The 16,451-nt window shown below is 36.5% G+C and overlaps 3 protein-coding genes across 6 annotated transcripts in view; 1 reads left to right on the forward strand and 2 right to left on the reverse strand.

Moving 5' to 3' along the window:
• The window catches only part of LOC126773841 (maternal protein pumilio), a 67,503-nt gene extending 65,002 nt beyond the window's left edge, over positions 1-2,501 (forward strand). For all 3 annotated transcript variants that reach the window (XM_050495060.1, XM_050495052.1, XM_050495068.1), the window contains 3 exons: positions 391-585; positions 668-873; positions 1,084-2,501. In XM_050495060.1, coding sequence (XP_050351017.1) covers positions 391-585; positions 668-873; positions 1,084-1,315 — 633 coding nt within the window. In that variant the 3' untranslated portion in view covers positions 1,316-2,501. The remainder of the gene's footprint in view (positions 1-390; positions 586-667; positions 874-1,083) is intronic.
• Positions 2,502-5,181: 2,680 nt separating this feature from the next.
• Positions 5,182-11,583, reverse strand: LOC126773891 (pre-mRNA 3'-end-processing factor FIP1-like). 2 transcript variants are annotated; one of them, XM_050495130.1, is made up of 10 exons: positions 11,435-11,583; positions 11,104-11,337; positions 9,630-9,810; positions 9,052-9,195; positions 8,129-8,199; positions 6,328-6,463; positions 6,194-6,211; positions 5,824-6,122; positions 5,669-5,730; positions 5,182-5,455 (listed from the first exon to the last, which is right to left on the reverse strand). In XM_050495130.1, the coding sequence occupies exons 1-10, from the start codon at positions 11,576-11,578 to the stop codon at positions 5,260-5,262; spliced, it is 1,485 nt and encodes a 494-aa protein (XP_050351087.1). In that variant the 5' UTR covers positions 11,579-11,583; the 3' UTR covers positions 5,182-5,259. The 2 variants fall into 2 exon arrangements, with proteins under 2 accessions (XP_050351087.1, XP_050351096.1); XM_050495139.1 differs by lacking the exon at positions 6,194-6,211 and having other exon boundaries at positions 11,435-11,580.
• Positions 11,584-12,535: 952 nt separating this feature from the next.
• On the reverse strand, positions 12,536-15,018 carry LOC126773959 (uncharacterized). Its single transcript, XM_050495222.1, has 4 exons — positions 14,626-15,018; positions 14,164-14,253; positions 13,052-13,159; positions 12,536-12,765 (listed from the first exon to the last, which is right to left on the reverse strand). Exons 1-4 carry the CDS (start codon positions 14,851-14,853, stop codon positions 12,625-12,627), a joined length of 567 nt encoding a protein of 188 aa, XP_050351179.1. The 5' UTR covers positions 14,854-15,018; the 3' UTR covers positions 12,536-12,624.
• Between the last annotated feature and the right edge of the window lie 1,433 nt (positions 15,019-16,451).

Here is a 16,451-nt window from a genome sequence, read left to right on the forward strand (position 1 = left end):
ATTATGTTATTGTTATATTTTTATTCATAATCATTGAAATAATAAATAAATGTTAATATATCCTTTTTATTAGTTCTATTGTATTAGTAACATGCACAGTATTTAAACCAATGTTTTATTAATAGCTAGAGATCTATTTTTGTGTGCAATCGAGGTTTGTCTATAAATAAAATAACATATAATAGAGCTGAGGCAGAATTTTATCCAAATGCTTATCGTAAGGCTCGTGAAAAGTTACCACACACTACAGGCAATTATTTTTTAAATATTCTGCCTTTATTAAAAAAGTAAAAAAAGAAAGAAGTTATATTTAATTAATCAATGTATATAATTAAAATGAAATAAGATTATATGATTTTATCTTCAATATTAATAAGTAAATGTTTCCAGGTACAAAAATGCATAGAATGCGTTGAACCCACAGCGCTGCAGTTCATAATCAATGCATTCGCGGGTCAGGTATTCGCTCTGTCAACGCACCCGTACGGTTGTCGCGTCATTCAGCGCATCCTCGAGCACTGCACGCCCGAGCAGACGGCGCCCGTGCTCGGCGAATTGCACGCGCACACCGACCAGCTCATACAGGTACGCACGAACAGCCATGCGCATATTTATAATTTTTGCATTGTAGTAAATGTATGATTTATTTTATAAAAACAAATCGTAGGACCAGTACGGCAACTATGTGGTACAGCACGTGCTGGAACATGGCGCCGCAGAAGACCGTTCGCGCCTGGTGGCGGCTGTGCGCGGGAAAGTGCTGCAACTATCGCAGCACAAGTTCGCCTCCAACGTGGTAGAGAAGTGCGTCTCGCACGCCACGCGCAACGAGCGCGCTCTGCTCATCGATGAGCTATGTGGCTTCAACGACAAGTATGCAGTTCTGAATTTTGATTATTAGACTTACCTGTACATTCAATTTTTATTTAAATTATACTACTAATAAAATTTAATTTTCGTGTCTCAAATATTTATAGTTGTCGTCATAGAAGGAAATATAAATTTACCAAAATAATCTAATAAATGTTATCATCATAAGTAACTAAATTATAATTTATTTATCATGATCTTATTTCGTTTTAGTGCTCTCCATGTGATGATGAAAGATCAATACGCCAATTACGTAGTTCAGAAGATGATTGATGTAGCGGAACCGACGCAGCGCAAAGTGTTAATGCACAAGATTCGGCCGCACGTTGGATCGCTGCGCAAGTACACGTACGGCAAGCACATCATCGCCAAACTCGAGAAATTTTTCATGAAGGCGCCGGAACTGGGACCCATCGGGCCGCCCCAGCCCAATCCTGTCCTGTAGTCTGTGTAAAGAAGTATTAACGCCCGCGGAGATAGGCTGATGCGACGGCGCGGGTATCCCCGCCTATTATAAATTTTGTGAATATTTGCGATTGTACATTTGTAACTATAGAGTCGTCGCCCGCCAGCGCCGCGCGCGTTCGGTGAGCGTGGCCAGCGCTGGGCGTGGGCAGCGCGCGGGCGCGGCACGGCGCCCTGTACATAGTAGCGGCAGACTGATGTACAGAACGATACGATTACTGTATACCGTAACAATAGTTGTACAGCGTCGACGCCGACCGGTGCTCGGCCGTCGCGTCACCGCGGCGTAGCGATTACTGCGTTTCTAGTTCTTAAGTGTTCTAGTATTATTCGTTGTTCGTATGAATCTATGTATAAATATTTGAACGTCTCTCATTCTCGTGTAATTTATGAATCGAAGAAAGGCTGCGGTCCGATGAATCCGCGCGTTTCCGTAATTTAGCTCGTTGTAGATTTACTATTAGCTGGGCTAGGGGACCTTGAATCTTCGAAAGTGATGAAAAATGCCGCAGGCAGTTCTAGACAATCGACACTATAGTCGTGATTATAATATTATTATTTTGTAGTTTTCAAGTCGAGCTCTCGTTTAAGTTTAAAACCGGCTTTAAAATCGTACATAGCTTATCGAATATTTTTAGCGCCGGCATGTATAGTTTTTCAATTATAATTTTGTGAAAATGATATTTTTGTATATTTTTATGTAACGTGTAACTTAAGTTATTTAGTTTGCCCCCGAGGTTGGGGCGCGCTTCGAGCGGGCGATGCTTATGTTGTGTGCATAGGTTATAGTGATGATTGTAAAGTCCTGTACTGATAGTTGTAGTCCGAGGTCTGCCTTGCCGGTTGCACGTCACAAGCGTAGCTGCTCCTCATTCCCCCTCTGTAATTATTTTTATAGGAAGCGTAGTTTCCTACGACACCTCAGATTTTTTACGTCTAGATGTAATTGAAAATAAAATTATTGTATATGGCTGTACAAAAATGTTAACAAAATGATTTGTAAAACCTGTATGTGATGGAATAAGGCGGGGCGTCAAGAGCGACGAGGTGTGACTGATCGCGGCTCCAGCCGTCCCGTCTTGTAGGTTGTACTAGATAACATTTATATGATGATCCATCTATTTAGACATTAATTAATAAAGCATTTCTGTAATAATATTACAAAGTATCCGTCGTTTTATTACAAAACCCTTTTACAACACACAAACTCACACACAAGACTAACGAGCAATTATTTTGTTAATGTATCAGTAAAATTAAATTTTTTTTACTTATGTCGTACGTCTTTTCATTTCTCATTACACCGATACTCTGATTTTGTTAATAATATTATTCTTATTGGAATAAGACGTGGCTTTTTGGATCTGAATTTTTTGTTATGCTTTCACGGCATAACACTTTCACTGTCGTCTTGTCGTAATGTAATTACTATGTTATTCATTAATTTCCAAATAATAAAATGCGAACAAATAATTTTGGCATAGTTGGCTTAAGTTCTAAACGAAAATATTATTTAATATTTTTAGTCATCGATTTAATCTTAATAACACTTAACATTTTTTTTGTAAAACTAGACAATATATGTATATATATTTCACAGCCTATATATATATAGGCTTTTTTTTTTATAGAGTAGGAAGGTGGACGAGCATATGGGCCACCTGATGGTAAGTGGTCACCAAACGCCCTTAGACATTGGCATTCTAAGAAATGTCAACCATCGCTTATAGACAATGCGCCACCAACCTTGGGAACTAAGATTTTATGTCCCTTGTGCCTGTAATTACACTGGCTCACTCACCCTTCAGACCGGAACACAACAATATCAAGTATTGCTGTTTTGCGGTAGAATATCTGATGAGTGGGTGGTACCTACCCAGACGAGCTTGCACAAAGCCCTACCACCAGTAAAAAAGGCTGTGAAAGTGTTGCGATTCCCACAATACAAGCTATATTCAAAAACAAAAAACCATTCAAATCAGTTACTAATTATAATTGTTCCCAAAATAAAACGTCTTGACGATTTTTCTTTTACGTTCTAAATGAAAGCAGTTTATCAATATACATGAGAAAAGAAGCAGTACAGTAACGGCCTGTTAATGTCCCACAGCTGGGCTAAGGCCTTCTCTCCCTTTTGAGGACAAGGTCTGGAACTTTAAAGAAGCAGTATATGCTTTATATTAGAAAATAACGATTTAAACTTATTTATAAATTTTGTTTAATTTTTATATTAAATTCTTTTAAATTAATTAAATATTAAATTATATCTATAAATATTTATTATGAATTGGTGACAAAATAACGTTTCTATCTTTGTGCCTCGTGCCTTTGACTTAGTTAACTATCAGCGTCTGTGGCAGAAACTAAAACTTTCTAATGTACCACCTAAGACGGTGAATCTGTCGAGATACTGGTACGAGAACCAAACTAACTTTGTGAAATGGGGTAACACGGTGATTATGGATGACCTCTCCGGATCTCTTTAACGTTTACATTAATGACCTGATTGATGAACTTAGAAGTACAAGGCTTGGATACCACATAGGCACAACGTGCGTTAATAATCTCAGTTACGCTGATGACATGTTTCTTCAGAGTCCCTCAATTAGAGGATTGAGGAGATTATTGAACGTCTGTGAACGGTACGCGAGTGAGTATGGCCTCGTATAATGTAAAAAAGACGCAAATGATGGTGTCCCGCTCGGGCGGGAGCCCGGAGAGGTTACCGCTGGTTTCTTTGTATGGTGTACCGATAGAAGGAGTAGAGCAGTTTAAGTGCTTGGGGCATATTCTTACTTCGGATCTACGCGACAACCTCGACATAGAGCGTGAACGAAGGGCTTTAGATGTTCGGTATAATATGATTGCACGTCGGTTCGAGCGATGTAGTCCTGAGGCAAAGCTGACACTGTTTCGAGCGTATTGTCAGTGTTTTTACACGTGTCAGCTGTGGTACAACGGCACAAAAAATACATGTAGTAGCATCAGAGTGCAGTATAACAACGCGTATCGCATTCAGTTGAAATTGCCTCGGTACTGCAGTGCGTCAGCCATGTTTGCCGACGCCAGAGTTCCTGACTATTTTGCGATTGTTAGGTCGCGGATTGTGGCATTTTGGTACCGCACTAGGAATTCTGGGAATGAGATTTTAAGGATATGCTCTGAGTGCCCTGAAAATCCCATTGTTAAGTACTGGCGTGCCGTACATCGCGACAGCAATCAGAAATAGTTTAATTGTGAAGTCTAACTTAGTTCTTGTTACTAACAATAATATAGTAAGAAATTTGTAATTTATTTTTGTTGTATCTCAATTATATGGACTTTTGTTGTCTGAGAATAAATGATTATTTTTTAGAGGTAAAATTAAGCGAATATAAGTTAAATGGAATAGCCATGTATTATAAATTGAGATTTTTTATTTTTTTATTTTATTTATCCTGGGACATTATTCACACACAGCCATCTGATCCCAAACTAAGTAGAGCTTGTACTATGGAAACCAGACAACTGATATACTGCATGCACTACTTTTCTTTTGTAAATACATACTTATATATATAATTACACCCAGACTCAAGACAAACAGACATGTTCATGCACACAAGTGTTTGTCCTGGGTAGTAATCGAACCCACAACCTTCGGCGCGAAAGTCATCTACCAACCACGCCAGCGGCCCGTCAAGATACATGAATCAAGAGCTGTTTATAGTGCTTTCACTAGCAGAGCTGTATTATATATGGTGTAAATCTAAAGTTCCTTTATCGCTACTTCGATTCCACACCGGAACGAGCTATGCGTACATTACATTAGTATGTTTGTACTACTGAATAAATAAAACAAAAAGGTATTACTATTAATTTTATAATGCAGTTTTTCCAAGTGAGCTTATAACTGAAGCCCGTACTGTATATCTGTAATACATATCATTTGTCCTCGTCCTTTTCTTTGGGCTCTTTATTTTTAGGCTTGATGCCACGTTCCCTGTCACGAGACCTATCCCTGTCTCGCTCGCGCGATCGTTCGAGGTCGCGCTCACGTGACCGGTCGCGCTGCCGTGGGGAGCGGGATCGGGACTTGTGACGCCGCGACCTTGAGCGAGAACGTTCCCGGCGATACGACCTACAAACATTTGTCTTATTAAAATATGTACTGCAATATATCTGCTATACTAACTACTTAATTGTTGTTTGACAGTGCAATTTTCTTATGGAACCTCTGTTTCAGTATAATTATTACAATTACAATATATCCAATTTATTTTTTACTATATTGATATTTTGTTACTGAAATAGTTTAACTAAACTTAAAATATATTCGTTATGATTCACTTACTTTTCTCGTATTCTATCTGGTTTAATGGAACGTGATCGTTCGCGCTCCCTGTCTCTTTCTTCCTATAAATAATAACAAAAAAAAACCATTTTATTGAACACTCGTTAAAAAAGGTTGGCTAACAGAATGTTACAGATCATGTCCGATGAACTTACCTCTTCTCTTCTATCTCTATCTCTGCGATCTCTTTCGTCTCGTTCTCTCAGTCTATCCCTATCTCTTTCCCTGTCTCGGTCACGTTCTCTGTCTCTATCGCGCTCATGTAAATGAGGGGGCACGTGCGAACGATACGGTGGAGGGAACGGAGCTCCTAAAACGTGCGCGGGGGGCATGTTGTGCGGAGTTACCAATGGTGGAGTTAAGCCCATAGGGGGCCCCATCGTAGGAGGCCCCATCGGTCCAGGAGTTAGCTCTTTTATTTCAGTCGGCACCCATCCACTCTGTTCGGGATGCGCTGCAAGAGTAATAAATATATAAATGCCAAAACAGATATTTTTGATATTTTAAAATTATAATTCAACTTACAATATTTACGTTTTTTTCCTGAAAGAAATACAAAAACATATAGTTTCACTTTCGTAAAAATGCTAATAAAAGACAATACCCAACTGCTATGTAAACTGCTAAATGGCATATAAAGAATATAATTTCCGCCGTACCCCAGGGCTCGTCGTAGGGCGCGTGCGGCGGCGGGTAGTAGTGCTCGGGCGGCGGCGCGCTGAAGTAGTCGGCGGGCGGCGCCGGCGCGTCGCGCGCGTGCACGCGCCCGTACTCGCGCCGCTCCGCCGTCATCACCTGCGGCGGCGCGCACGGCGTACGAAATAATAACATTTTAGGACATAACTAATCCGTACATTATAATAATAATGTCCTCCAGATCGATTTCGGCCACGGCGGCCAATCTTAAGTGATATTAGCCAACTGCGCAGGAGATATTATAGTGCACGAGTGTGTGCGCAAACACAGGTGCACTCTCTACTCCCTAACTCTCATAATCCGATGGGACGGTTATCCAACACGACCGGAAAGAGTTTAGGCACAGGACCAACGGCTTTACGTGCTCTCCGACGTGCTTTGCACGGGAGTGTATACACTTCCAGACTCCGGGCTGAAAATACTGAGAATTTTCTGACAGAAAAACCCAATAACTTTTTATTGCGCCGACCTGGGAATTGAACCCAGGACATCCGGGTCTGCGGCCTTACATCAAGCCACTAGACCAAGGAGGATATCATTATCAATCCGTACATTATTGCTCATACATACGTATAAATATCGTGACACAATAATTATTTGCTGACATAGGTACAAAATTAATTCCTGAATTATTAACTACGGCTAGAGATCCAAAACGCCACGGAGCAGCGGCGAGAGAGATACAGAAGGGTACCACGATCATCGAAGAGTTTTACTTCACCTTAGCAAGGGTGAAGAAGCTATTAAGGAAAATGAGCCGAAGGTTTTGTTACCGCAAGACAATGCGCCGGTTGACAACAGTTGGTTACGATGGTTGCTTTACATAAATCAAAGTTCCAACCGCTTGTACATTCACTATTGTCCAGGTTTTTGTCCCCAACGACTTTGGTTTGTTCTAACGATGTTTGATCAAGTGACAACAATGTTAAATAGTCTCTTGGCTGCTTTAGTCTATTTGGAGCCGGTTTAAGTGTAAGGATAAATATTTTATATTACATTTTGTAGATATAGTTTTTTTTTATAGAATAGGAAGGCAGTCGAGCATATGGGCCACCTGATGGTAAGTGGTCACCAAACGCCCTTAGACAATCGCATTGTAAGAAATGTCAACCATCGCTTACATAGCCAATGCACCACCAACCTTGGGAACTAAGATGTTATATCCCTTGTGCCTGTAATTACACTGGCTCACTCACCCTTCAAACCGGAACACAACAATAACAAGTACTGCTGTTTTGCGGTAGAATATCTGATGAGTGGGTGGTACCTACCCAGACGAGCTTGCACAAAGCCCTACCACTAGGTAATGCTCCAATGCTGGTTGGTAGAATACACATGTGGCAGAATTTCAATGAAATATATTCCTCATAATGTTTTCCTTCACCGTCAAGCACGAGATAAATTATAAACACAAAATTAAGCACATGAAAACTCAGTGGTGCAGCTCAGCTTACACAAAGCCCTACCACCAGTAGATAGGTAGCATAAAAGACATAGAACAACGACAAGTGGAAGAAGAAGAAAAGTTAATTTCTTTGAACTTTGACATCTTGGGATGGTCGGTGGAGTCTCTCGTCATCGCGAGTCGAATTAGCAGCAAAGTGTGAGTTCAAGATTTTGGCTTTCTTGGCTGTGCAGGCAAAAGCGCCTTTTAAATTTGAAGGTTCTATTTACATTTTCAAATATATAAATATTTACAATATCTGATTCCGCAAACCTTTGTACCTCCGCATGTATGTATTATTTTGTTTTCTTTAAATTTACCTGAATTGTATTTTCACGAGCTTGATAATTGTTCTGCATTCCTGGTTGCATTTCGTCGTGTCTTGGCGGTCCTAGTTACATGAGAAAATTGTTTTATAATTAAGTTAAATAATTTAATGCAGTAAAATACTTAACTAAATTTAAGAAGAATTGACTATCGAGAGCAATTTCAATTGAATTATTATTATTAAGAGATTAATGTTACTAACATAAAGCTACAAATTCCAGCAATACAAAAATCCATAAAATAAGTATTTTTATCAAGTTCTTGATATAATATAGTAACAGCCTGTTAATGTCCCACTGCTGGGCTAAGGCCTCCTCTCCCTTTTGAGGAGAAGGTTTGGAGCTTATTCCACCACGCTGCTCCAATGCGGGTTGGTAGAATACACATGTGGCAGAATTTCAATGAAATTAGACACATGCAGGTTTCCTCACGATGTTTTCCTTCTCCGTCAAGCACGAGATGAATTACAAACACAAATTAAATTCAGTGGTGCTTGCCCGGGTTTGAACCCACGATCATCGGTTAAGATTCACTCACTCGGCTTTTTAATAATATAATACATATATAAATATATATTATATTATTAAAAAAAAGTTAAAGTTACTGGTGGAAGGGCTTTGTGCAAGCTCGTCTGGATAGGAACCACCCACTCATCAGATATTCTACCGCAAAACAGCAATACTTGATATTGTTGTGTTCCAGTTTGAAGGGTGAGTGAGCCAGTGTAATTACAGGCACAAGGGACATAAAATCTTAGTTCCCAAGGTTGGTGGCGCATTGGCTATAAGCGATGGTTACATTTCTTACAATGCCAATGTCTAAGGGCGTTTGGTGACCACTTACCATCAGGTGGCCCATATGCTCGTCCACCTTCATATTCTATAAAAAAAATATATATATAATATAAAATAGTAACCGGTGGGTCTCCTGGTGTCGGGCGGAGGCGCGCGCGGGGGCGGCCCGGCGTGCAGCGCCACGCCCGCCTCGTTCACGCGCATTCGGCGCTGGCGTTCACAATATGCACTCCATGTCACTTCATTGAAGCCGTAGTTAAAATAATCTGTAATTATATATAATACAAAAAATTACCTACAAACCTATTATAGAAATTAGTATTTTGATATGAGTCAATATATTTTTTGTCATTTTAACAACTTTTATACTTTACGGAACTAACTGAAAATTATTAATAAAGAGCTTTTTAAGGGAAAAATGTAGAATAAACATTTTGAACAGGTCGATATAGTGTATAATGATTTTGTCACAACAGAATGTTAATATATATTTTAGAGTTTTGTCCTTTTTAATTATAATTTGTTAGATTATATTATGTTAGATATGAAAATAACTTATTAGGAAAGTGAAGTCTTTTACATATATGAGAAAAAAAGTATATAATTGTATAACCTAGAACTATAATTATTACAAGACATAAAATTACCGAGTAAAAACAAAAACCTCACTTTACATAAATGTTACTGAACATTTATTTACCTGATATATCAGCACCAGGCTTGTTCCATGGTTTATCTTCAATCGTATCAATATTAAACTCCAAAGCTGGCACTCCATTGATACTGCCAGGCCCGTCCAAGTCTTCCAAAGTCACCTTGCTGCCTGCAGCTGGTCCTGTCCGGGGTTTTTCTCCACCAGCTGCTACAAGTCCTACACCACGCTATAATTTAAAATTATACATATAATAAGATGACAAATCAATCAATATGTATCACAAGTCTTCATGTTGGAAGTCATCAATATGGAAAACGAAAGATGACAACTGCAACTATTTATGAAAGCTTCAAATAACTGTTCACCTCTAAATGTGCATCCACCAACCTGCATTGAAGCAGTGTGGTGGAATAAGCTTTAAACATACTCCTCAAAAAGGATAGGAGGCCTTAGCCCAACTGACAGACATTTACAGTATATTATTACTATTTATTATAATACAATCCAATAATACCAAAACAATACTGAAATCCAAAAAATAAATTTAACATAATACTCATTTAAATTAAGTGTAGAACACTAAGTTCAGCATTTTCTCATTTCTTAGGCATACACATGGAATTTCTTATATATGATTTTATTAATGGAAACGCTTTAGAAATTTGGCCAAGAGGATGGCGAGTGACAGAACCAAATCAGCCCATGTTTACTAGTGTAAAGTTTATTTTCTTCAGAGGGTGGCGATTATAATTTCAAAACTCTTTATTTTATACATAAAAATGTGGGTACATCGTAATTTCTTACACTAGTCTAAGGCAGAGTAGGTATGTGTGTCAATTAATAAGTTGAGGGGGATTAGCCTCCCTTACCCCTCCCTTTAATTCAACATTACTTTAGTCCAAAATTATAGGAAATGATAGTTATGAGGTGGCTAAACCTCAAAACTTTAACCATGAATATCTCGGTAACCATGGGTTCCCGCTGGGTGGTACAGGGGGGTTGTACAACTCCCCCCATACCGCTCCATCCCTTTTCCTGATCAAAATCGAAATGCGAATTTCTGAAGCCAACCCTTATTAACAACAATATTTTGCATTATACTACAAAGTTACATTGATTTTTCAAGAATGTAACATGGGCAATTTAAACTACACAGGATAAATAAAATAAATCAGTTAACTGGAATTGCAGTAATACAAGCAATTTAAGAAGAACCAACTGGTCATATATGAGGCAAGGTTCTTTTAATTTTTACTAAATTAAAATATTGCTACCTGGTTTTCTTTGCAAATTTGGGCTATGAGATATCAGGGCTAAATTAAACATTTTAGATTTGAGGTTATAAGGTTTAATGTTAGTCAATATCAAAACAAGACAAAGTACAATAAACCTCACTTAAAACAAATCATGAATATAATAATACGCCATATGTCGAACAATAAGACATTTATACCCTGAACTGAACCCTGAGAATTCTCAAGTGGTAAATATGATTATAAATTGTTTATAAATAAATTACCTTAATATTTAAGCTGGCGTACGCCTGTGGTCCCGATTTAATTTCTCCTATTGTAACTTTAACATCGTCACTGTCATCGGAATCTGAGTCTCCATTGTCTTGACTGTCGGCATCTCCATTCGCCTGATCCTGTTCTTCGCGGTCAACTTCACCAAAATGCTCATCGTTGAAGTGAGAGTCGTCGTTATTGGCCTCAATCCCTTCTGTTTCTTCATTATCCTTATCATCACCTTCCTACGCAATGTTACAATTAATAATTATTATTGTATTGCAAGATTTATTGCGAATGAAAAGGGTTAGGAGATATTGAAATAAACTTCTTAAAGCTTACCGCGCTTACGTCGGAATTGATTTTTTGTAGATCCTTGTCTGAACAGGGTGCTTCTGTCTCGGTTTGATCATTATTTGAATCTCCATAAAGCCAGTTATCATCATTTTCATCTGCTGGAGCCGTTTCAACAGCAGCGTCTGCCATTTTTGTTTGACAATTGTGTTTTAAGTTTTTTGACAAATGCCACACCACTACAAGTGTCATTTATTTTTTTCTTAATAAACTTGTAATGAACAGTCTAAAGCACAAGATTATCCGGTCTATATATATTTAATTTAACGATTAACCAACTGACTCCCGGCTTACACAGTTTAACCAAAATTATGGAGCAATTACTCTAACTAGAACTCTTAATGGGCCAAATGATGGTATCATTGGTCATCATCGCCAATTAAATAGTGTTTAATTGGCGACGCCAATTTAATATTCTTTAGTTCTATTAGAAATATTAAGCATTTCTAACAGCGCCAATGCCCTTTAAACCTTAGGAACAAGGAAATTAAATATTTTTACTTGGTCAAATAAAATTATTTTTATACAAATGAACTTTTGCAAGTAACTAAAAAACAGCTATCAAAAACAAGAATAATCTCTAAAAATCAAAAAATCTTCATTAGCGATACTAAATATTATTGATTGAGGAATGAAATACACATATTTTTTGTTTACTTATTGAACATTTTGAAATTCACCAGTATAATTTATAATTACATTACGATTTTCTATTTCAGTCGAGAAAAAATGTAAAGTTTAGTTAATATGAAATATGGTCTTAAGTAGTTTTGGGTACATAATTTTAAACCTAAATAAATAGAAATTTTAAACATGTCTGTTTAATTTAATGTCAAAAAAAGTAAAATAGTGCTTAATTTTGCTTAAACAAAATTGGAACATATTTAAAGTTAACAAACTATGCCACTCACTAAAACATATTAAAAATAAATACTTATTGATATTTTCGCTATGTATATTAGCTTTTTAGAGATTTTACCAGCGGATAATTCACTTGGAATACTAACAGCCCACTTGCTGCCACAGCCATTAGACATGTGTTCACGGCCTAAGGTAAAATACGTCCAATTGAACAATAAAACACCATCACTTAAATAATACTTTTAATTTGGAATAAATAAGATACTGCAATAGTTATAATAAATAAACAATTTTAAGCAAGTAATTATAAACCAAATTTAGTCTAGACCATTTCTTCTTTTTGGGAACATCTTCTCTTCTACTTGCTCTACTTTTTGAGCAACAGATGCCAATTTTTCTGATGCAGATGAAGCTGCTGCGCCGCACGTCTCAGCCAACTCTTGAATACCATGAGATACCTGCAGAAAAATATGACAATTATTTTGGAATAACTGTTTTTTTAATTTCTATTTAAAGCAATGCAAATAGCATTTGAACTCGTAAAGTCTACAAGATAGTATCTTCTTAATAATTATTTCTTAAAATTTTACTTAGAATTTACATATTTCTTAAAATTTTCTTGTCATTTTTTCAAGCACTAAAACCGAAACAATAATTCATTCACATTATTATGCTGTAAACTAAAAATGAAGCTGGATTTTTTAAATTTATATACTAAGGTAACTTATACATAAGAACACTCACAGAATCAGCTTCTGCCTTAACTTCAGCAGCTGCCCTGTGCAGTTTGTTTACAGTTGCTTGCATTTGTGGTACTTGCTGGATAGACTCTGATTCCAGAACCGGGGCAGCCTAAAAAAATAAAGCTTTATTAAGTCATTAACCTCAGGTTCATCAGCATAGCCTTACTTAATACTTACTGTAATAACTTAATAATTTACTGGTGGTAGGGCTTTGTGCAAGCTCGTCTGGGTAGGTACCACCCACTCATCAGATATTCTACCGCAAAACAGCAGTACTTGATATTGTTGTGTTCCGGTTTGAAGGGTGAGTGAGCCAGTGTAATTACAGGCACAAGGGACATAAAATCTTAGTTCCCAAGGTTGGTGGCGCATTGGCTATAACCGATGGTTGACATTTCTTACAATGCCAATGTCTAAGGGCGTTTGGTGACCACTTACCATCAGGTGGCCCATATGCTCGTCCACCTTCGTATTCTATAAAAAAAAAAAAAAAATAGCCAGAATTATATTCTAGGCAGGGTTTTGAAAGCCCAACAAAGAAACAGAGAAATAATTTTGTACAATATCATGTTTTATTTCTTAAAGTTTGTTTATTTTAGTTCTGCATTTATACTTCTTTTTGTACAAACATAAATAAAGTTGATTTGATTGAGCTTTGATTTATGTAGAATTGAACTTGTGAAATATCTGCTGAGTAGCTTCTGCAGATAGCACTCACATTCTCAAAGCGAGGTGGAAGCTATGAACTGGTAGCGCCGATTATGTTATCACAAATTAGCTAAACTAAACTAAAATCATTATAATTAGTTTCTTATTCAATACAAACAGTAAAATAGATATCTGAAAAACAAAATTAATTTAAAAGCTTTTAAGATGAAAATAAGGCAATGAAGACCATATTTAAATTTTGTGAGAATAATACACAGTCACTTTCTTTTAAGGCCTATAATGCCTGGGCTACAATGCATACACTTATTGCTATGTTGTTACTATAAAATACATATTATACATAAAAATACATAAGAAACCTACATAAAAATAGAAAATAAAAAGGTGTGTTGTATTAAAAAACATTCTTAAATATATTAATAGATACTATATTTTTTTGCATACCTGTTTACAACGGTGCATACAGTGACAATGATGTTGGATGACAGGCTCTGCCGAAAGTACTTCATGCATGTGCATGTCATTTTGTTGCATCTGAAATCACATAAACATTTATGAACCAACCATGACAATTCAACAATGTGTCATTAATTGCAGCATTTTTAATTATAAGCACCCAATGATTTTTAAGAGTGATGTGATCTATTTGCTTGTTGAAAGCCTTTAATCTTACAAATTAATCAAAATATATTGGTGCACAAGTGTCCAGACATTATGGGAACAATACAGTTTGCGCCATGGATACTCTGCTATATAGATGTTGCGATAGTTTGTATTTGCTAGTTAAACATATTGTTAAATAGACATTTTGTGTACCTGGATGTTATGCTACTATGACTTATTTACAATAGCCTCATAGGGCAAAACTGTTTGCCTAAAGTAATTTAAAAAGTATATTTTACTTACATTCTCGACCAAGTTGGGATCAGTGTAGTTATTTAGTTCACTCGCTATATTTCTGGCCTCAGAAAGCTTCTCATGACCTGCAGTGGCATTGTTCATAGCTTGGACTGCATTTAATAAATTTGTCGTCGCAGAGTCCCCTTGTTGTCCTTCAACAAGGATATTATTATTTATACCTAATTTGGCTTCTAATTGCTCAATTCTACTTTGCAAAACTGCAATAGGATCCATTTTAAAACGATAGCAATAATATACGTAAAAATGAGTTGGTGGCTTTGATGATTTGAAAATATCGTGTAATATTTTTTTTAATATAAAACAAAAAAATCAAATTTAGAACACTTCTTATGAAAAACTTTTCTTTTTTATTATGACATCACATCCAAGCTCATCAGTGACATTGATAAGTGATAGCTGTCAAGTTACCACTTCAAACTAACAGTAATCTACATTATTAGATTAGAAGAATTAAAAAAAATCATATTTGATTGTCTAACACAGAAAAAAGGTTTTTGAGTATTTATACTATTTTATATAATAGTAAAACTATTAGTAGTAACTATTTTACCGAAGAAATTAACACTGCGTAGAATGGTGCCAAGAATGCTAGCAACATTTTCTCATTAATTTGCAAATTCTATTTTGTAGGCAAAAAAGAATAATTTGAATTCGATTTGATCTTAACTAATCTATGAATAACAGCAAAAGTAATTCTGTCATTCTATTAATTCATCCCAGCTAAACCATTCCGGTCTTGGATCTGGACGAGGGACATAGGGCATAAAAAAACAGGCTTTCGCTTACATATCTTGTAAATGTACTGAAAAATTCATGAATACACGTTGTAATCGTAATCGTTAAACACTAATCTGATTACATTTGCCTTAGTCTAACCCGTAGACAGAGAAACTAATAGACACAATGACGATTTCCTTCTCACTTACGCAAGAAAGAAAACGAAAATTACGTTACAAATAGTTTAGACAGAGATAGAATTATCAAATCTTTTGCCCCATATCGCGTAACCAGTTTCAGTGTTTGTTCGCTACTCAAGTAGCGAAACAAACTTGATAGTTGGTGCGTTCATTGTGTTTATTGTTCAATTTTTGCTTATTTTTATGTTAGAAAACGATTCTAATCCAGAGAAAAGACAGAAACGATCCTTATCTCATATCGAAGGTTATACAATGGTGCGTTGTCGTATTATTTCATGTTAAAGTGATAGCAAGAAGAAAATTACCGGCGTGTATTTCCACGCGTAAGTACGACGGTTTTGTGCCTAAATATAGTTTCTCAGTTATGCCTATTTATGCTATAGCATGACGGAACCTTATATTACATTAAAATTCTGAAGATAATAGGATTTTTCAGTTTTTATCATTCATAACCTATAATTATTTATCATGTTAGTGCTGCTAGCGTTAGCTAAAAAAATGCCCCGATTTTCGATAAAAAATATCGACTCGTCAACAGTGTAAACAAATAAATACGGAGACCAATAATAGCCTAAAGTGCTTCGTTGTATATAAATCTTATCAAAAACATAAATGTTAAATGAGAGCCAAGTTCAATATTATGATATATGCCTTGGTTGTTGACTTCAACGACAAAAGAAGTGAGATCTAAATGGGTGCCAAGTTCAATGGTCCTGAAATTTATTTATAACAACGTAAGATATTTTATAACAATTTAAAATATTATTTCTTCTTATAATTTATAATATATTGAAGCCTGGCTGGCTGGCTTGGCTAGTTCTCATATATGAATTGTTATTAAGTGCCTACTAAAACAGTCATGGAAGAGCCCTATATTCGACGGCTAGTTTCTAC

This window comes from Nymphalis io, chromosome 2 (genome assembly GCF_905147045.1).
Source record: "Nymphalis io chromosome 2, ilAglIoxx1.1, whole genome shotgun sequence".
In the NCBI taxonomy this organism is placed as follows: domain Eukaryota; kingdom Metazoa; phylum Arthropoda; class Insecta; order Lepidoptera; family Nymphalidae; genus Nymphalis; species Nymphalis io.